Source organism: Protopterus annectens, chromosome 16.part0 (assembly GCF_019279795.1).
Source record: "Protopterus annectens isolate FY-2018-M chromosome 16.part0, PAN1.0, whole genome shotgun sequence".
NCBI classification, from domain to species: Eukaryota; Metazoa; Chordata; order Ceratodontiformes; family Protopteridae; genus Protopterus; species Protopterus annectens.
Genome location: NC_056750.1, coordinates 167,983,927 through 168,005,690, shown reverse-complemented (window position 1 = coordinate 168,005,690; position 21,764 = coordinate 167,983,927). Strand labels below are relative to the sequence as shown.

Below are 21,764 nucleotides of genomic sequence, written 5' to 3'. Positions count from 1 at the left end.
TTCTTTGAAGGCCAATGCCTACTAAATCTGGGAGGCGGTACTTGCAGGAAATCTGTAACAGTTTGCATAGACTTAGCTTTTCCCTCCATCTTTTTGAGAACTTCTGCTTTGTTGCCAAACAGGCGGTCTTGGTTTAAGGGAGCATCCAGTAATTTAGCTTTAACATGATCTGGCAAGTTTTGCTCCTTAAGCCAAGCATGCCTTCTAAGTACAGACCCAGTGACAGCAGCTCTGCAAGATGCTTCTAAAGAATCAAAACCACATTGCAAAGTATGTTTACCAACTTGTTCAGCAGAATGCATTAAATCCTGCAATTCTTTGTGTTCAGCACGGTCAGGAATCAACATCATTTTCTGTTTAAGTAGTCCCATAATATGCTGCTGGTAATTTAACATATGAAACTGGCAATTTAAAACCCTAATGGCCAAAGTAGCAGAAATGTATACCTTCTTACCCCATCTGTCCAAGGCTCTAGAATTTCTATCAGAAGGGGTAGGATTTTTGGCAGAAGTAGCCTTAATGCCCTTTGGACCTTGGGAAATGGTCTCCGGATCTGCAGTAGGATTCTTGAAGAGGAACTTGTGAGAGTCAGGTTTTCTGGGAGCTGGAGGTAAAGTGTCTGGGGGCAGGCTAGATTCCAAGAACGCATCATCTACAATGTCCAAAACAGGAGGGATAGCTAAAGGCCTGTGTTGAGGAAGGAGTAAGAATTCCCTAAGCCTCTTTTTGGAGTCAGAGTAATCCTGGCTTTCCCAGCAGAAATGCTCCCTAACAGTGGGCAAGATTATACCAAAAGAAAAATCTTGTGAAGCAGAAGCAGAGGGAATGAAATCCTTTGGATCAGAATCCTCATAAAAGGGCAACTCTTGGTAATCAAAAGAAAAGTACAGTTTTGTACCTACCATAAATGTAGATGTCCGATAGGAATGCATCTGCAGTCCTTACAAATGGGTTGTCCTGTCGTCAGGCAGCCCTTCGGTCGGCCGGATTCCAAAGTCTGGGTCTGGCCTCGGCTGGTGTCGCACTTCACCCGACGTCATAGCTGCAGTTATTCGGGTATAAAGGCATCAGCCGACGCCATTTTCCTCAGTGTTTCTTGCCCCAGATGCCAGGTGCCCTCTAGGAAGGCTAAATTTGGATAAATGCAAATGATTCCAAATAGTAGAGAGCAAACAAAAAATAAGCATGTATGTACATATATACAAACAAATACACCATAATAGATTCCCCAGCTAGCTACAAGATGGGCAAATACCCTAGGAGTACCACAGAGGGAAGGAGGTGGGTAATCCTGACTGCAGATGCATTCCTATCGGACATCTACATTTATGGTAGGTACAAAACTGTACTATGTCCTTCAAGGATGCATCTGCAGTCCTTACAAATGGGTAGAATACCATAGCCAAACTGCGGGAGGAGGAGAAATAAAATTATGGTGTAGTTAAGATCCCTTGCAAAACAGCAGTGGCAAAACCTGCTCGGGATCTAGAGTATAAAGGTAAATTATAATGCTTGGCAAATGTATGCACGGAGCTCCAAGTAGCAGCCTCTAAAATGTCCTTGGTAGCCACTCCGGGTAGAAAAGCTGTGGTAGTGGCTGTAGCCCTTGTAGAGTGAGGCCTGATGTTTTCTGGAGTTTTCTTCCCATGGTAGGAGTAACAAAATCTAATGCAATTTCCTATCCACTTAGAGACTGTCTGTTTTGAAATTGCTTTTCCTTCCATTCCTGTTGCATATGCTACCAGTAGTTGGTCAGTTTTTCTATTGCCCTTGGTCCTGTCCAGGTAGTAGCGTAATTGTCTATGTACATCCAAGGTATGCAACAGTCTTTCTCCCCTGTTCTGTGGGTTGGGGAAGAATGTAGGTAGGTGGATAGCCTGATTTAAAGATACTCTGGAGACCACCTTAGGCATAAAAGTAGGATTTGTTCTCATGGACACTCTATCTTGATGGAAGATCAGGAAGGGCTGTACTGCCATTAATGCCTGTAGCTCAGATACCCTTCTTGCTGAAGTGATTGCCAGCAGGAAAGCAGTTTTCCATGATAAGTATTGTAATTCTGCTGTTGCTGCTGGTTCGAAAGGAGGGAGTGTCAATTTTTCTAGCACAAAGTTCAAGTCCCATGCTGGCAATGGTGGCTTCCTAGGTGGTTTTACATTTTTAATTCCTCTCAGAAACTGCCTGAGCAGAGGATGTGAGAAGACTGGAGGATCCAAGTCGTATTCTGCTGAAATAGCTGATGCATGAATCTTAATGGAAGAATAGGACAGGCCTTTGTGGAAGAGCTCTGCCAAGTATTCCAGGATGTTGGCTATGTTTACCAGTGACGCATTTTCTCCCTTTGCAGTACTCCAAATGAGATATCTTTTCCATTTTGCTGAATAATTTTTTCTTGTTGAGGGTCTGCGAGCCTCCAAGATAATGTCTTTAACCCTTTGGGATAAATTTGGGTTAATTGGTCTTATGCAATGTTCCAGGCAGTCAGCTGCAGTGTTTTCAGGTTTGGATGCAGGGTGTTGTAGTTGTAATGTGTTAACAGCAAGGGAACTAGGGGTAGGGGCCATATTTGTTCCCGAGACATGCTCCTCAGTAATGGGTACCAATGTTGTCTTGGCCAGTCTGGAGCTATCAGAATGATCCTTGGACGGTCCTCTTTGATCTTCAATAGCACCTTGTGCATCAAAGGAAGTGGTGGGAATGCATATGCTGTCATGTTTTTCCAACTGAAAGATAGGGAGTCCACTTTCCAAGCAAATGGGTGGTACGTCCTTGTGCAGAATTTCTTTAGTTGGTGATTGCGTGGGGATGCAAATAAGTCTATTTCTGGGAGTCCCCATTTTCTTGTAATGGTTTTGAAGATGTCCGGATGCAGCATCCATTCGTGGGCATCCGTGGTAGTTCTGCTTAGTATGTCTGCTAGAATGTTTTCTTTTCCTGGTACAAAAATTGCTTGTAACTGAATGTTGTAGCTCAGGGCCACATTCCAGAGGTCCATTGCCATCCGGCATAGAGGGTACGAATGTGTGCCTCCCTGTTTGTTGATGTACCACATAACTGTGGTGTTGTCTGTCCTTATCAACAGTTGACCTTGTCGAAGAAATGGTCTGAATGTCTGAATTGCCAGTTTTACTGCCAGCATTTCCTTTTGATTTATGTGTAGGTGCAGCTGGTCTTGAGTCCATAAACCTTGTATGCACTTGTCCAGCATGTGGGCCCCCCAACCGAGGTCTGAGGCGTCCGTTGTGATGGTTTGGCTTGGTTGAGTGTTGTGGAAGGGCAATCCTTTGTTTGATTGACAGGCCTGAGCCCACCATTGGAATTCTTGCTTCAGGCATGGAATTATTGGAATTTGGGTTTCTAGGCTGTGCTTGTGCTGAGACCATAAATTCCTTAGGTACCACTGTAACTTCCTCATATGCAGTCTGGCATGTGGAACCAATATTATGCAGGATGCCATGAAACCCAAGGCTTGCAGGACTTTCTTGCTGTTAGATGGTTCTGCTTTGTTAATGCCAAGAAGTAGAGAGGGAGTTGCTCCTGTTTCTCTACTGTTAGGAATGCCATTTGTTTCGATGTGTCCAGCTCTGCACCCAAAAAGGTTATCCTATGGGATGGTATCAGCCTTGAATTTTTTATATTGACTGTATATCCCAGGGCTTGTAGTAGATAAATGACCCTTTTCAAGTCTTCTGCTAGCTTGTTTTTGTTGTCCGCTTGTATCAGGCAGTCGTCCAGGTAAGGGTAGATTTGGATTCCCTGAAGCCTGCAATGAGCAATTACTGATGCCAGGCATTTCGTGAACACTCTGGGCGCAGTAGATAAGCCAAAGGGCAATGCTGAGAATTGATAATGCTCTGATCCTGCAAGAAATCTGAGGTATCTTCTGCAATTTGGTCGTATGGGGACGTGCAGGTATGCCTCCTTGAGATCTAGAGTTACCAGCCAAGACTCCTTGCCCAGCATGGGAAGAAGCTGCTGTAGGGTCAGCATTTTGAATTTTGGAACAATGAGGAATGTGTTTAAAGCGGACAGGTCGAGAATAGGTCTCCATTTGCTTTCTTTTCTTGGTACCAGGAAGAGTCTGGAGTAAAATCCCTGCCCTTGCTCCATAGATGGTACCTTTTCCACAGCTCTCATCCTTAATAATTGAGTTATTTGTTTTAGAGCTTCTGCCTTTTGATTTGGAGGTAGGTTTGGCATTCCTCTCTTCCCTGGTAGAGTATGGAAGTGAAACCTGTAACCTTGGTCTATTGTCTGCAAAATCCACTTGTCTCTTGTGATGAAATGCCAGTTTACTGAAAATAAGGCTAGCTTCCCGCCTAAGGGTGCTTCTAGTTGTTCCCTGGTAGGCGGTGCCAGAGCCAAGTCACTGTGATTGTCCTGTAGTAGTGGCGGTGGCCGTGTCTGTGTCTGTACCTCGCTGGTTGTTACCCTGCCACTGGCGTCCCCTGTAGGCACCCCTGGATTGACTTCTGCCTCTTGAACGCCTATTCCTGCCTCTCTGAGCTCTGGAGGAGTCTGGAAAGGACCAATTCTTGGAGGGCCAATTCCTGCTAAACCTTGGAGGTTGGACCTGTAAGAAATCTTTCACTGTTTGGACAGATTTTGCCTTCTCTTCCATCTTCTTCAGCACCTGTTGTGCAGGAGAGCCAAACAAATTGATCTTGTTCATGGGAGCATCTAGTAGCTTTGATTTGACATGGTCTGGTAAGGCCTGTTCTTTTAACCATGCATGCCTTCTGATAACTGTGCCAGTCATGGCTGATCTAAAGGAAGCCTCCAGTGCATCATAGCCGCATTTTAAGGAATGGTTACTGACTTGCTGAATGTTATGTACCATTTCCTGAACAGATTTTTTGTCTAATGGTTCATCCGAGGACAGCTTTTTGGTTAACTGGTCTAGCATAAATTCTTGATACTGGATCATGTGGAATTGACAGTTCAAGGCCCTAGCTGAAAGAGTAGCAGAAGTGTAAACTTTTTTACCCCATCTCTCTAAGGACCTGGATTCCCTTTCAGAGGGAGGGTTTTGGCAGAGGTAGCTGCTACAGCCTTAGGTCCCTGGGAGATAGTCTCGGGATCTGCAAAAGGAGCCTTATACAAATGGTAATGCGTGTCCGGGACCCTGTAGTACCTATCGGGCTTAGCAGGGGCCGGAGGTAGTGAATCAGGAGCAGTACAAGCATCATTAAATGCATCATCTACAACAGAGAGAACTGGAGGTATGGCTAAAGGCCTATGTTGTGGTAAATGCAGAAAAGTTCTAAGCCTTTTCTAGAGTCTGAAAATCCTGGCCCTGCCACTGAAATTGTTCCCTCATAGCATGAAAGGTTTCCCCAAAGGAAAATTCCTCAGGCGGAGAGGCAGAAGGAATGGACTCTTCAGCATCAGAGTCTTCATAAGGGGAGAAAGGACCCTCTGGAGGGTTAGTATTATCTGAATCATCAGAGGAATCATCTGTAGAAACTGGCTCAGGGGGCTCTGCTCTAGGCCTCTTCTCTGGAGGTGGGTGAGAGGCCCTGTCTGGGTGAGGTTGGGATCCCCGGATTAAAGAAATGAGATCCTCTGCTAGGCTAAGCATTTGTGAACTAGAGCTAGGCCTGTGAGAGGGGGTCTTAGCAGGCACAGATTTAGTAGTTTTAGCTGCTTTAGCCCTGGCAAAGGCCTTAATGGACATGGCTGCAGGTGGCCTAGCAGCTCCACGTGCAGGGGTTGAAATATCCAAGGGAATAGTGTCAGATAATTCCTGAGAAACTGCAAGAGCAGGTGGGATTTCAGAAGCCGATTCCACCAGGTTGGAAGAGGCCTCGGTAAGAGGTAAGTTTTCAGCTGAAGGAAGAACCGCTTGCTCAGTTTCAGCCGAAACCAAGACACTCACGGTCGGCTTAACCGCGGTTTCGGCCGAAACCACGGACCGCGAGTGTCGGTCCTTTTCCTTGCGCTTTTTAGATATTTGCGTAGTCGGAGGATCCGACGGCATAATGTAAGCAAAATCGGAGCCGAAAAACTCCTCAGCAAATTCCGACCGACATCTAAGCGTCCGTCTGTTAAAAGAAGCACAGGCTAGACAAGCTGCTACGTCGTGGTCTGGGCCTAAACAAGGTAAGCAGTAAGAGTGGAAATCTTTATGAGGTATTTGTTTCCCACAAGTTAAACAGTTATTCACTTTTTCTGACATCGGCTGAGGCAAGAAAGAGTCCCCAACGGGGTACTTAGCGTTTTAGAAGTCTTCGGTAGTAGTAGAAGTATTCGGTAGTAGTAATCTCTGGTTCTGACCGACCGTCACTTGCGAACAGCTTCTGCTTCAGGCGCCACGCGGCAAGAAAGACTGAGGAAAATGGCGTTGGCTGATGCCTTTATACCCGAATAACTGCAGCTATGATGTCGGGTGAAGTGCGACACCAGCCGAGGCCAGACCCAGACTTTGGAATCCGGCCGACCGAAGGGCTGCCTGACGACAGGACAACCCATTTGTAAGGACTGCAGATGCATCCTTGAAGGACATCAGAAATATCAGAATCCTGATCAGAAGAATCAGAAGAAAAATCAGTTCTAGATCTCTTAGAGGGGGAAGGCTGACTTCCCCCAATTAAAAGTAATAAGGTCTTCAGCCATTCTAAGCATTTGTTTTTTAGGCATATGGGCCTGACCATGCGGTTTGGACGTCTGCTTTCTACGCGTGGGTCGAGTTGTAGGCCTGGATGAGGAAGATGGCGTTGGTTTAAAATGCAAGTCTATAGGCCTGAATACACCCTCAGAAGCTGGTGCCTGCACAGCAGCTCCGGACCCTTCCAAGGTAGAGACATCCGCAGGTTTCATAGTTGAAGAAGCATCTCGCAGCATATACCAGACTCCAAATGGGTCTCAATAGAGGCCTGCAAATCTGAAGTAATAGGTATCAGGGGCTGCGAAAGCGCCTCAGAGAACTGGCGACTTGCTTAACGGAAGCATCATTGGCAGTTTTGGACCTATGCGGTCTGTCTCTGTCTTTATCCTTACGTTTTTTCAGAATATCGGTAGTCAGATGGCTTACCAAAGCCATTTCTGGATAGTTATACCGAATACCAAAATAATTTGCTGCAAAAATGGACCAACGACAAATAGTTTGGGGGTTGAATAAGGCACAAAACCCGACAGCGAGGGACATCGTGGTCTGGGCCTAAGCAAGGAATGCAGTACAAATTAAAATATTTTGAGGTATTTACTTTCCACAGTTAAGACAATTGTTAACTTTTACTGACTTCGGTTAAGAGCAAGAAAAAGAATCCCCAACAGGGTACTTAGCTTTTTTGAAGACTTCGGTTCTGAAACTTGAAAGCAAACATTTCAGGAGTCGGCCAACCAGCACTTGCGAACTGCTTCTGCTTCGGGCACAGCGCGGCAAAAAAGACTGATGTAATGGCATCGGCTGCATGTTTTATACCCCTGACGACCTGACGTCATGGAAGAAGAGACAGCATCTGACGCAGAAATCCAAGACTCTAGTATTCAGGCCAGCTGAGGGCTACCTGCAGGCAGATAACCCAAATGTAACGACTGCAACAGTGAAACACGATGAACATTAGCACTACTACATGCAGAAAACGGATAGAGCACACATGTACTCAAATGCAGCTGTTAACCAAAGTGCACATTACCAGCGTTTACTTCACAAAAGCCTCAAATAACTTCAGCAGACCAGTATTAAATCAAAGCAATGTTCCTTCAAAACATAAGACATTATCCAGTTAACAGCCATCTCCACAATCTTTCATGTTTCCAGTGTAATGTCACACAAACAAAAAGCAAGAAAAAAAGGTTAATAAGTTACAGACAATGGCACACATTCTTCCAGGACCATAAAGTTGTACAAGACTTTATATGCATTTTTTAGTTAACAGCTCAAAAAGTTTTAAATTTATCAGTGTTGTATAGACATGTCAAGTAATTCTGCTACAGTTAAAACATCAGTAAATCTTTGGTTTAAGTTTAAAATTGCTCTCTTAAAGTTAAAGGTTATTAGTTTAAAAATGTTAAATATTTCTAAATGCAAAAGGGATAAATCAGAAGCCAGCATATGAGTCAGCTTCTGTCACTACAGGTTTGGAATTAATCACTGTGTAAATGCTTCAGCACATACAATTCAAAATACAGAAGTATGTTGCAGTATTAAAAATACAAATGTCAACACAGTCAACGTACATAACATGCAGGCAATGTCTCAAGTTCACATTATTTTAAGAATCAAGTGCAATGTTTCCACTAAATGGAGATTATTAAAATGTAAAATGTGCACTCTGATTTCTCTTAAGTAAATTACAGTATAAATGAAGAACACACTTCAGTGCAAAATAAAAAAAGGAATTTCATAGCCATCTGTAAAAATCAGAACATTAACCTGTTTAAGATTAAAATAAATAACATTATTCCATAGTTTATGGACAAATCAACTTCAGTTAGACATAAATCTTTATTAAAAGACACAAAGGCAGTTTTGTCAGGATTCAAAAGGTCAAAAATTACAGCAGCTAACAGTTTAAAGTGTAGCAGCGTAGTACTAGGTATATAAACATATCATATGCCGTTTTAGACTTCAGTAACAAAATCTGTGCAAATGTACAGATTTTAAAAAATTGTAAACAACAGAAACATGCAGATTTACGGGCTAAAGATGAAATAAATTCCAGTTCAGCTAACACAGCTGAAGTGCTCAAATAGACATATTGGGTGTAGCCAGTTAGAAAAAGAGAGTAACCGTATACCTCGGGTCTATATTATAAACAACGAATGATCAGATGATCGAACGTTGTTATATCGACCCCTAAAACACAAAAACTCAACAGCGAGCAACCAGAGCAGCGATTTCTTTTCCCAAGGAAAAAAAAAACACTAAACACTAAATGAAGTGGGGGGCTTCACCCCCCCCACACACCCCCCCCTACTGAAATATATCAACTCCGAGATCCCACTACAATGGAGGAAGCAGCACAACCCGGACGGCTGGCCAAGCAATTTCTTTCCCTGGGAAAAATTTGCTGTTCCAGCCGTTCGCTATTTTGCCAGTTCGACATTTTCCCAGTTCAACATTTAGTGTTCGAACTAACAGTATTCGATCATCTGATCGTTTGCTAAACTAAAGTAGACCTGTATACCTCTATATCTTGTAAGGTATATCAGAACTAACAGTCAAATTCACAAAATAAAGGGTTTACAGTTACAGATCTGGCATTTTTTTTGTATTATCTAAGTTTTGTATTCGTGTTGCAATGCATAAACAATATCATAACATAGAGACAAAATAAGGTTTGCTAGTTTACAGAATGTAAAATTTAAAGTCATTGTTCCACTGTAAAAGCGACAACAGTTAAAAATTCAGATCCTATGTATAACAGAGTACATTATGTAATCAGCTTGATACTGTGTATGTTTCGTACGGAGATGGCAGTTTGCCAAGCACATCAGCTCAGACTACAGCCAGCCTAGCAAACTGAATTAAAAGACAGTACTATCCGCTTAATGCATTTACAGTTTTCCTATTTATCAAAAAAAAAAAAAAAAGTTGTAGACAGTAATAATAAATTCTTGCAGCATTCAGTGCTACTAAAAAGTTAAAAGGACATCAGCTAAAAAATGGTTATGGTAAGACAGTGGGTGGAGTTTCACTCACAGAGCAGTACGTTAAAATCCAAGAATCACAAGACAAAATATAAAAAGTTAAACAGTTAAAATTGATTTTATATAGGTGCAGCTGTTGGAAGTGTCTTGTGAGGTACATACCAAATGGGGCATTGTACTCTATGATGGGTCTGATGAGTGACGAGTAGAGGGGCACTATATAACCTCTTTATTTCTAGATGCGAACCCTTTAGTAATTAAATGGGCCACATAGGATTTCCTAACTACTTTGGCAATATTATTATCAAAGGAGAGATTACTACCTACCTGGGTCCCCAGATCTCTTATTACCTCTTCTGTATTAAGGGGGTTGCCACCTATGTGATAATTTGTGGGCATTTTGTTTGTTCCCCAAACAGGATGACCATGCATTTTTTTTGCATTTAGCTTGAGGCCATGACTTTGACACCAGGTGTCCGTCTCAGTAAGACCCTTTTGGAGGAGGTCCGTTAGCCAGAGTGTCAATTATGGTTCCCAGTTTGCAGTCATCGGCGAACTTGGTTAGCCATAGTCCTCCTGTGTTTGCCTGTACTTCTGAGAAGTATATGCCGAACATTAGGGGCCCCAGGACCGAGCCTTGTGGGACACCACTTGTGACTGGTTTAGAGTCACACCTGTAGCCAGCTATTCTTACCGTGTGAGTTCTGTCTGTAAGCCAGTTGGCAACCCATCTCGTGACGTAGGGGTTTATGTTCAGGCTGGTGAGTTTTTCTGTAATAACAGAGTGGGGAATGGTGTCAAAAGCCTTGGCGAGGTCAAGGTAGGCTATGTGAACCACCTTTCCCTAGTCTATGGCCTTGGTGACTGTCTCGAAGAAGTCAACCAGGTTTAGTAGGAATGATCTGCCCTAAAAGCCGAACTGGGTCGGGTCAAGTGTTTGGAGGTTTCCAATGTCTTTGTTAATGAGTTCCATGATTATGCGCTCCTTAGTCTTGCAGGCCAGGCTAGTCAGGCTTATGGGGCGATAGTTACCAGGGTCAGTTGTGGCCCCTCCTTTGTGAAGTGGAATAACCGTTGCTGTGCGCCAGTCTATGGGCACATAGCCTGTGGAGAGGCTGAGGTTGAAAAGCGTGTTTAGGTGGGGGGTTATTTCATTCTGTAGTTCGTGCAAGATGCAGCCTGGGACACCATCTGGCCCCATGGACGCTGTGTTTTTGGCTTTTGAAAGGGCTGTTTTTCAACAGTGCGTCTGTGATTTCCGGGACACTACACTTTTCCGGTATTGTTGTGGGCCCTTTTGGGGCGAGAGGGGGGTGAAGTTTGCACTGAATCTGCCAGGATGTTGGCAGTATCCGTAGGTTCAGTATATTTTGTTCTATTTTGCACTAGTTCAGTGCATATCTGCAAGTTGCCAATTAGATTCTTAACATAGCTAAAGAAGGCTTTGTTCCTTCTTGGGATTTGCTTTTTTTCTTAACTAGTTTCCTCCTTCTATTGTATAGCCTGTTTATGGCAGGGGTCCACCAGACTGGTTTCCTTCTCTTACAGGAGTGAGTCTTGGTTTTGCTAGGGATGGCACGATCCATGCATCCTTGTAGGTGCTCACAGAGTGCATTTGTAAAGGTTTCTGCATATTGGGCAGCATTATCCTTTAGCATGGGGGCTGTGAAACGTACCACCTCTGTATTAAGTAAGGTGAAGTTTGCTTTAGAAAAGTTTTTTTACTGTGGTTTCCTTAGTTGGGGATGGTGGTGGGGTGTGGACATTGAGTGCTTAGTTTATGGTCTGATGTAACCAGTGACGAGCTGACCTCCGGTGTGGAACACCTTCATAGGTTCATAGATTAGTACTAGGCTACCTGCCCTTGTGGGCCATTTTCAGCCTAGCCACTTACACCATGTGAGAATCAAACACTGCACCTTATGTTTGTAAGGTAAACACCTTAACAATTATGCCAGCCTGCCGCCCATGTTGGTGATGACCAGGTCCAAAATGTTTTCACCTCTGGTACGGAAGTTTACCATCTGATCCAGGGCATTTGAGTTGATGAATTCCAGGAAGCGCTGGGCCTGAGAGTTTGTACTCTAGTAGTTTTCCCAGTTAATGGTAGGGTAATTGAAAATCGCCCAATATCAGGGTGTTCGGTAGGACCTTCATGTTTTCCAGTGTCTCCAGAAAGGTGGAGTGGTGGTCCTGGGTCATGGAGTGTGAGCTGTAGCAGGCCACAATTTGCACTGCAGATTTGCCCTGAGGAGTGCTTCGAGCGTGTGCATTTTGAGACCAACTCCTGGCGTTGAGTAGCATAACCCTCAGTTTTTTGTCAATTGTGCTGTTTACGGAGGTGGGTTTGACTTTTGAGCCTTGCCTAAAAAAAGGCACTATTGGTATTCGAAAGCCTAGGGGTGACAAGTGCAAGCAGTCTCTTGCAAAGCAACGCGGCTTGCCGAGCATGTCGTCCCAGGCTGACAGACACTGGATCCCCCTTTGAATGACACCAGAAGCTTAACCAATTGTTGAAATTGATTATTTTTTCTTTATACGGAGGTATCATTCTTGGTGAGGGCAGGTTGCTACTCATGGTCACGGACATACCAGCCTGGGCTACATGATCAGAGAGCTCTTCCATGTCTCTTCATGCAGTCCAGGGAGGTACGTCTCAGGTTATTCACATCAACATAAACAATGACAGTGTCATATCTGTACTTGTTCTAGAGGGACATGAATGCTTATGTTATGTGGCAGATTCGGGCTCCGACAGGCAGCCAACAGTAACCTTCTGCTTGTCCAGCCTAGTGAGTGGGACATCAGTGTACCTGACCATAGAGTCATCTATTACTAGTGTGTTAGGCATGTTATTTTCACCTTAAGGGCTGTGATTGTGTGGCACATTGACTTTGTGTTTTGTGTGTTGGTTGGTTTGTGACGGGAGGTGCACATTTTTGGGTGTCTGCTTTGGAGGTCTCGGATGCTTTTGCAGGTTTTTATTTAGAGCCTCCGAGTATGCTTTTGTGTATTTATGTGTATTTTTTGCCAGTGCTGGTTTAGTAGGTCTGTGTGTGGCTGGAGTTGTGATGCAAGTGTTAACCTTCTCCTCTTGACTGTCTGTTCCAGTCTTGGGTGGAGAGAGCTTAGCCTCCAGTTTGGTTATATAACTGCATCTCTCGCATAGGTTAGTGTTTTGTGGCAAGAGAAGGTTGTCTGTGTACATGAGGCAGTTGTAACACTGCTTCAGGATACCCAGATTCACCCGCTGGACTGGAGAGTACACCTGAAATTGCCCTTTGGTCATGCCTGAATAGTAGAGTGAGCTGCTTGGTTGGTGATGGGTGAATAAAGGGTCCTGCCCGGCTGGGCAATTTTTTATTTTCGGATTATGAGTCAGGTAGCATAAAGCTGTATACAGTAGTTAGCAGTATAAATGCAATGCAACTACAGAAGTAGGTCCCTGTAGACTTTCGTCAGGGACTTCAGGGGCAACGGTTAGATCAGGGACTTCCATTTTAAAAGTAGTTATTAGACAGGCTAAAGGGTAAAATAAAAGGTTTCATTTATGCATAGGAGACAGTTAAGCAGAAAGAAAATTAACCTTGCTGGTCAAGCAAGAGAGACAGTTTATTAGAAAGGAAAGAGGAGCATAAAGTGTGTAAAAATACAGAAAGTTATTTTCTCAAGGGAAAAATACAATCTTGCCAGCTACAGAATGTTCCTTAATGTAATGTTAAATAAAGCAAATACGAGACGAACCCCGAGACCAAAGTTAGGAGGAGTAAATAAAGAAAATTACTGGACTGAATCAATATAATATGCTGTATTCTGGATAGCAGTTCAGTTAAGGTTAGTTAGTTCGTTCAGCCTGATATCTACAGACACTCGAGCCAGGGTATGAAGTCAGGTCAAATAAAGACAGTTTCCATTTACATTATTCAAGACAATCAGAAGATATATGTGGAGAAACTTAAAATATATTTAGCAGCACTGTTGAAGACTGTATTAAAATATTGTAAACACTTAATAAAAGTCTTATTAAACGAACTACAGTATTTGAAAAACTCATTCTGAAAAGTACAAAACTTGGCCCATAAAGGAGAGACTGGCACCTATTTAGCATGAGTTTTGGTAATTAACAGATAAAGACTTTCGTTCTCAGTCTCACTACAGTGTTTCCAGCTAATTACGGTAAAGGACAGTATCAATTCTTACAGATACCTTCACCAACAGGGAGAATAAAACAATGTACAACAAACTAGTTGTGCTTACAAACATCATATACGGTGTACCATCAAAATGCTGCGGCTGAAGTGTGTGACAACACATAACCAAAAGTAAGTTTGCAGGTTTGTATGTGGGGAATAAAAACACGCCGAATGCACAATAGCGAATGGTATTGTGTGTTCGCTGTTGTGAATTTGGCATATTGAGTAGAGATTGCACTATAGTGGGGACTGGGAAGTATACCCTTTCCCTCACTGTAGTGTGAACTCGGAATTTGTATATATAAGTAGCAAGGGGGCTTGCCCCCCTGCAAAATGTGTATTGTACGACAGTGGATGTGGTAATATGTTCGAAAAATGTCGACAATTTGATTTGTCGACTTTTTTTTTGTTTATTCTTTTTCTCGGTCGCTATCATAACACTCGACAATGTTTTTCGAGTACGTAAGTACTCACAACAAACATGTTCGAAATTATGACAGTAAACCTCATATGCAGCTTAAATCCTGGATGCTTGTTTAAAGTGAGTGAAGGTATGCAAACACTGGTTTACCCGTGTAGCTAGGAGATGAAACTGGACGGTTGAAAAACTAAGTAACCGCAACTGCTGTGTAGCAAGTACAATAGGCATCTTTGAAAAGCAAGTGCTTCAGTTGCTATCTAACACTTTAAAGGAGCACTATTCTTTACAAGAGGCTGGAAGGGATTCCCAGACTTGTAGTCTTAGGTTGGGAGAAGCTGCGAATGGAAGTTATGTTAGATGGAAAGGATAGTACAGTTATGTAGATAACAGATGTTTAACTGATCACTGCTGCAGTAGCCTTAAGAATATGGGTTACATCCTCCACAGGAGGCAACAGCTATCCAGCTTACACAGCTTTAGGACACCTTCCATTGGCCCAAATAGTCCGTCATCTTGATTTGAGAAGACCAAAAGTCAAGTTTGAGTGCCAAACCCTCCACAGCTTTCATGCCAGCAGAAAGGAGGAGGATAACCCTGACATGACAACACTAGAAAAAAAACAAAAAAAAAAACATGTCCACACCCTAGAAAAAAAAAATAAAGAAGACAAAAAATAAGGGGGGTGGACGGAGGAAGTGGCTACTTTAACAGTGATCATTCAAATGTCTACTGCTATTATATGTAACCAAGTCCTAAAAGTTTAGGAGTTTTGCTTACATAAGCAGACTTCAAAATAATTTTTCTTCAGGTAGTTAGCAGGTGTTGGGAGTCATGAATGAGAAGAAAGAGGTAACTGGGAATGTGTTTCTTGGGAGTGTAATAAGTTGGCAGATATTAAAAATGCCATACAGAGCACTCTTTTCAGAAATATCGGGGGAGCAAATGACTCCTCTGGGCTGGTACAACAGGATCTGAATTGCCTAGGGTTACTAAGGCCTTAAGTTCAACTCTTATTGTCTGCCAAAAATGTAATTAGTAGAAAATAGAACTCAAATTCCAAACCAACTGTATTTGAAACATTAAAAATTATAAAAGATATAAAAAAATGAAGAGGGATCTTTAGAAAAGGGAAGGAGCAAATTACATATAATCTGTGGTAAAATGCATGCACGATAATGTTTAGAATAAGGACGGAGGTTTAAAGATAATATTTAAAGCAGCAAAATGACCTTTTTATAAAATAAAAAAAAAAAAAAAAAAAAAAAAAAAAAAAAAAAGAAGAAGTGTTCACTTCACACACATGTATAAACAGTTTTTAAAGATGGTTTCCAAACATGGTAAACTAAATGTAGTGCAACATGTTTACAGTACTAATATTCATGGGAGGGTAGGAGGCATGTCACTCTGGGTTCTAGCTCTAATTATGCTGGATTAATAAAGTAATTGTAAATTAGTTATGTAATTGCCAGACTGTTAATTTGTTTTTTGCCAAACTGTTAATTTAATATTTTGAAAAAAGATAAAAGTAACTGTCTGGCAATTACGTAACTAATTTACAATATTTTACATATGCTAATCCTGCACAATTAGAGCTGGAACTCAAAAATGACAACCACCCTCTGCCCTTCCATGAACAACAATGCCTTAAACGAGGCTCACTACATTTAGCCTTCGACATGCAGAAGCAATACTAAAACTTAATTTATTTTTTAAAGGCTCCAAAAGACACTTCTTTTCAAACAAAAAGAAGTGTTCACATGCATAAAGATCCATGCAAACGCTTCCATGTATAAAAAGAAAGGAGCATTTTGTGCCTTTAAACATGATCTTTAAGGAAAGGCAGAAACTGAGCAATTTATGTAATGCTGGACTGAATAACAGTTGTTCTACAGAAGAAAAAAGAAAGTGTGTAATGTGTAACGTATAATATACGTAAATGGGAAAATGTTAAAATGGTTTCTGTTCTATTAATGTACATGCACCTATGTCTTTAAAAGATAATTAAATAAAAGGTGTTTAAAAAAAAAAAAAAAAAAAAAAAAAAACAAAAAAAAACATCCAGTCATGGTAAGTTTACTTACAAAACTGTATCAATTTCATCAACTTACAAAACTGTATCAATTTCATCATTTGGACCACTGTTGCAGTAGCTTAAATTATATGGGTAGATTACCAAATCTTAAAATAGGTAGATTCCTTCAAGCTTCCTAGACTTCTCAATCTCATACGTCCCATTCAGATCAGGAAATATGAAAAAAAGAGAAGCCAGGCTCCCAGGAAATATCAACTATTTACCCAAAAGAGGGGGACCTCCCTGGCCAAGACTGACAAGAGCTTTTGTACTGGCAGGAGTCTACTATTTGACACCATGTACTTCTCAGCCTTCACAAACCAAACAGAATGAGTGCAAAGTTCAAGAAAGGAAAGACTCAAGCTCAGTGAGGAACACAGTCAATGCGAAATTTGGGAATGCATAAATGAAGATCCGCTTCCATTGGACAGTGAATGCAGCCACTGCTAAGTTACTTGTATCCCTGTTGTACAGAATAGAAGAGAAGGACAATGTTCTCAAGTGGGGAGGTGAGATGGTCAGTCTTGAAGTTGCACCGTTTCCATAAGATCTTCACCATGCAGGGCCTTTGATTTTACAGCTCAAGAAGCGTCTCAAAAGATTTCAATAGTTTGTTAACTCCTTAGAGAAGGATGCCCCAGTTTATGCTCCAATATCAAATGATTACCTCCTTCCCACATAGAGGGGTATAACCTGGTGTCCCCTCACTTGTTTAGATACAGACCGATTTTGTCTGGCCAAATGAGAACAGAACCCATATGAAGCACAGTCTCCATGACTAGGTCAATAGTCCAAACGCTTGACAAGAATCCCCCATCCTTCTCCAAGGAAAGTATATCCCTTGTACCATAACGGAGCTGAAAAAGACTCACCCACTCCCTGGCTGAACTTCAGCCATTAGAACTTCTCTTGGATTCTGCACGGAAGACCCATAAAACAATTTGACTCTGATTAGTTCCAGGTCCGGAGTGCAAAGACAAAAGCCTATCATCAAGAAAAAGATCTAGCAACATGTGATGGCTCTGGAGATACGGACATTTCACAGTAACAGCTGCATCCTCAGACATGCAAATCATATCAAAATCGCACACCAGCTGCCTTTGACCATCAGCCCTGGAATAGGTGGGATCAAAAAAATGCACACAGATGAATCAACCAAAAACTCCTCAAAGCATCCCATGGATGCACATCTTGAAGAATGAAACAGGAACCAGTCTGACAGATGAGGAAGTTGCTATCTTGTACCCCAGGATTCTTAGAATCTCCCTTTCACGAGAAGACTGAAATGGGAAGAAGGGACTGTCCCTTCGGACATGGGAGAAAAGCCATTATCAGTCTGGTGTGCAACTTGCAACCTGGGGAAAATCAGGTCCAGAAACAAGGTTACAAAAGTTTTGGAGACCGAAGGCAAATCACAGTCTCTCCAGGAGTGAAACTATGAAATTTAGATACAAGGGTACTGTAGCTTAAAAGGTAACCTCAATAAGAAGGTTATCTAGATATGGAAAAAAACTGCATTCACTCTTCAAATGTTGGGTTTTTAAGTATTTAATGAGCAAATATGCATACAAATGGCCTTGGGCACAATCAACTGACAAATCTGAAAGTTTCTGTAATCATGGTCAACTCCTTGACAAAACCACCAAGAGTGAAGGTCCTTCTTAGATGATATCTGCCTATCACAATCAAATTTCCCTGTCTTAACTGATGTTAACAAATGTTTCTATGACAACACAAGAAAAAGTAGGTTCCCCAATGGGGTACTTGTCTGAATAACTATAGGCAATGGTAATAGCCAACAGCAGCAGTGTGGAAAGTACCCAGATGGGAGCGATGATCCTGTCTTTGCAGTGACAGCAAGACAGACCAAGGATCTTGCACTCCTACTTCTGCTTATGTACCTCTAAGCCCACAGGTTTGGGTCATATGCCAGATATATACAAGAGTAATGAAGATTTTTGGCTTTAGTATATCAGACGAACTTCAAGTTCTCATTCAGATAGCCCAATGATAGAGGAATACCGCAACACTTATCTAAGAAAGGACATCAGCAAGTTACCCTTACACTGAGACACATGAAAGTGGAATAAGTCTTGGTCAAACTGTTTACCACACAATTTAAGTCTTCCACAGTACGAGCCACCGTAAAGAATAATTTCTGCGATAGTTTTCAACATCACAGCTTCAGAGCCTTACAAAGCAAAACTAATACTATATGAAGACATATCCCCACTACAGACATGCTGTGACAATGTGAGCTATTGCCAGCTATGCCAGAAGAAACACTGTGGATGTGTAACATATGCCAGCACAGCTAGATGGAATTTAGTAGAGAACTATATGCTACCTGAATATCAAACTAATTTGTACAGATGAAAGAAAAAAGGAAAGTCGACAGGAGAAGTGTTCAAGCTGCTCTAATGCTTTATTCTCGTCAAAGTACAACAAATGAACGCTATTAGCAACCATGCGTTTTCGTCTTATAAAAGACTTCATCAGATTAACATCTTTACCTAGTTCAGCTATATTATATACATTGAATCCTTAATGCCCTAACCAATCATTAAATTCATTCAATTAAAATGTGCAAATGAGCTTGTACAATCAATTAAAATAACCTTCTCTTTTAACAGATATTGTTGGATTGTTTTTTAAAAAAAATATATAAATATATATATAAAATTGCTAATAACATTTGTCATAAAATATTCTATGCTTTTCTTTGCTAAATATATACTTGTGTTATTCTTAAATTTGTATACACATTTAAGATAAAATATAACGGATCTAGTGAAATTCATTTTCTTTGGTGTATATAGGGAAATACTGCCATCTACTGTCCTTTTTGTAAATGACAAGTGAGTTCAAATCTTGGCTGCTTTTAACTTTAACAATGGTAAAATAGAGATTTGTACAGATGCTTGTGCTGAAAGCGTATTTATAAAATTGCTTGTGTTAAAAATGTATCAGTCCATCCTGCTGGAGAGAGGAAGAAATATACATGTAATACTGTACCTGTTGAAATGTATATAAGGTAACAAAGGATACTGGAAGAAAATGGGTTAATCTCAGTACACCTACCTTTGAAAATAGTTTGAAATTAAATTACCTGGCTTAGGCCATAAAGATTGTATCCCTCAGTTCTCAATGCAGCCAGAGATAAAGTCTGTACTAGGAAGCTTTCTGTATTGTCTTTGGGGTGAACTAATTGCTACTCTGGAAGGGAATTGTAATTCTTTAGATCAGTCAGGAAAATATAGCGAGATAAGTTAAGTATTGTTTTTCCGTATGTGTGTGATCTATTCATCTGTGTTATTTTAATATTTCCTGTGACCAAAATTGGGTGTTTAACAGATATGTTCTTAAACTTTTCACTGTGACTGGTCCTTTAGAGAATATTTTAAAATTTGAGAAGACTTGCATCTATTTGGTGACACTGTGGCCACCCCTGAAAGCATACCCCATTGGCCAAATACTATCATCTGTATTAATTTAACTCAGTATAATTGGGTACCTTTGTAAAAGCCTAAGAGTAGCTGTTTTTGGAGTGCCTGGTGGCAGTATAACTACCTTATAGTCTGGGCAGAAGGGGACATAACTAGTAAATCTGTGCCAGCCTTTCCCAAGTGCACGTGTGTGAAAATCAAATATTTAAAAAGAGTGCACACGCCAGCTGCTTGGAGCAGGGACACGAAGCACCGGTTTCAAAGAGAGAGTGGTGGAGGACTTGGCTTGGACTCCTGGCTGAGAACTAAAGTTCTATGTGCCAGTAGGGACTCTTATTGGGGGCCTGGAGACAGAGAGGGAAAATGAGTCCCCAGACTGAGCTTAGCAATACATGGCAAAATTCAAAGATGGTCAACATGGAGGCAGATGGCAGGAAGCTTAGATGGCAAGTGTGAAAAGCTGCAAATGTCGCCAAGCATCTTCTAAAGTTCCATTTTGAAAGCACTTTTGAATATACATGGAGGTCCTAGTTTAAGATACTAGTAGAAATAAAACATTTCACTTTGGATACAATAAAAAAAAAAAAAAAAGCTCCCCCCAACTGTTACAAATATGGGTGTTTATGTACTTTGATCTCATAGTGAGAATTAAGAATACAAAGACCATGCCAAAATAACCCTACCTCGTCCAGACAGAAGTAGATCAGATCTGGTCTGTGCTCCTGGACGAAACATTGCCGGGCCATCGCAGAACTCTCTCTTAAATCTTGGATGGAAGATTGGCATGCAAAGAAAATCAAAACTGCAAAGAAAGCAAAGACAAGACAGCAAATTAATACAAAACAAATGCAGACATGAAATGCATAAGATTCTTGGAAACCAATAAAAATTCCAAAGTTTAAACCAGATTTGAAAAAGTTATAAATGACAACAGTTCAAATGCAAACACAGTGGAGGAAAAAAAGAACATGGAAGTTAAATGTGGCCCTACTTTATAAAGCAGGAAATCACGAACTCTGAAGAATCACACACACACAATTTATATATATATATATATATATATATATATATATATATATATATATAGCTATAGATATATATATGGGTTTACTTCATTTCACTGAAAACACACTTAACTGAAACTCATTTCACTGAAAATCAGTTGCCTAAGCACAATTCACTGAAAGCTCACTTCACTGAAAGCTCATTTGACTGAAACTCACTTTGTTAAAAGGTATATTCCCTGTTCCCTACTGTAGTGCAATCCTGGAGTTAGTATATATAGTAAGGGGGATGTGGGGGTACAGCCTCCCAAATTGGGGTGGGCGGCATAACCCCCCCCCCCCCAGTTTGGGTATATATTATCTTCTGGAAAGAGTTATTTATTCAACTTTTAAGTATCCATGTCTATGGTTTCCAATGTTTAAAAGAGGTGTGGGGGGGGCTATGCCCCCATACCCCAAATATATATGTGTACACATACATACAGATAATACACATACACACGTGTAAGCAAGGGCCTGGGACAGGAAACATTTACAGGTTACCTGTTTGCATTAGAGACACAAGTGCCAAACCAGGGATGAATTTCCAGTTTCCCATCCAATTGTCCAAGACTCACTTGAATTGGGTTAGGGAGGAACTCTGCTTCACATGGATGTGGAGTCTGTTCCATAGACGGGATAGTCTCTGGGATACATACCTATTTCTCCAGCAGATCCTATTTATATCACAGGCAAGGTTTAAGGCTTTAGAACAGGTAATTCCCTTATGGTTTGTTTTGTGGATATGCAGGAGGTCCAGAGCGAGGTCTGACAATGCCCTGTATGCCAGGCATAGATCTCTTCTCAAAAGCATGTAGGAGACAGAATACAGGGATAGGGCCTTGAGGCAGTCTGCACAGGATATATTACATATGCCCTGTATTCTTTTAGTGAGGAACTTTTGTGGATGTTCCAGTTGTTGGATATGCCTGGTTAGGTACATACCAAAGGGTACACCGTACTCAATGACAGGTCTGATGAATGCAGAATACAGTG

At 41.4% G+C, this 21,764-nt stretch overlaps 1 protein-coding gene across 1 annotated transcript in view; it reads right to left on the bottom strand.

The window, feature by feature from the left end:
- The window catches only part of PRMT5 (protein arginine methyltransferase 5), a 1,996,504-nt gene that overhangs the window by 1,120,862 nt on the left and 853,878 nt on the right, over nt 1-21,764 (bottom strand). Inside the window, exon 2 of the mRNA XM_044058013.1 lies at nt 20,409-20,527. Within this exon, the coding sequence (XP_043913948.1) occupies nt 20,409-20,527 (119 nt within the window). The remainder of the gene's footprint in view (nt 1-20,408; nt 20,528-21,764) is intronic.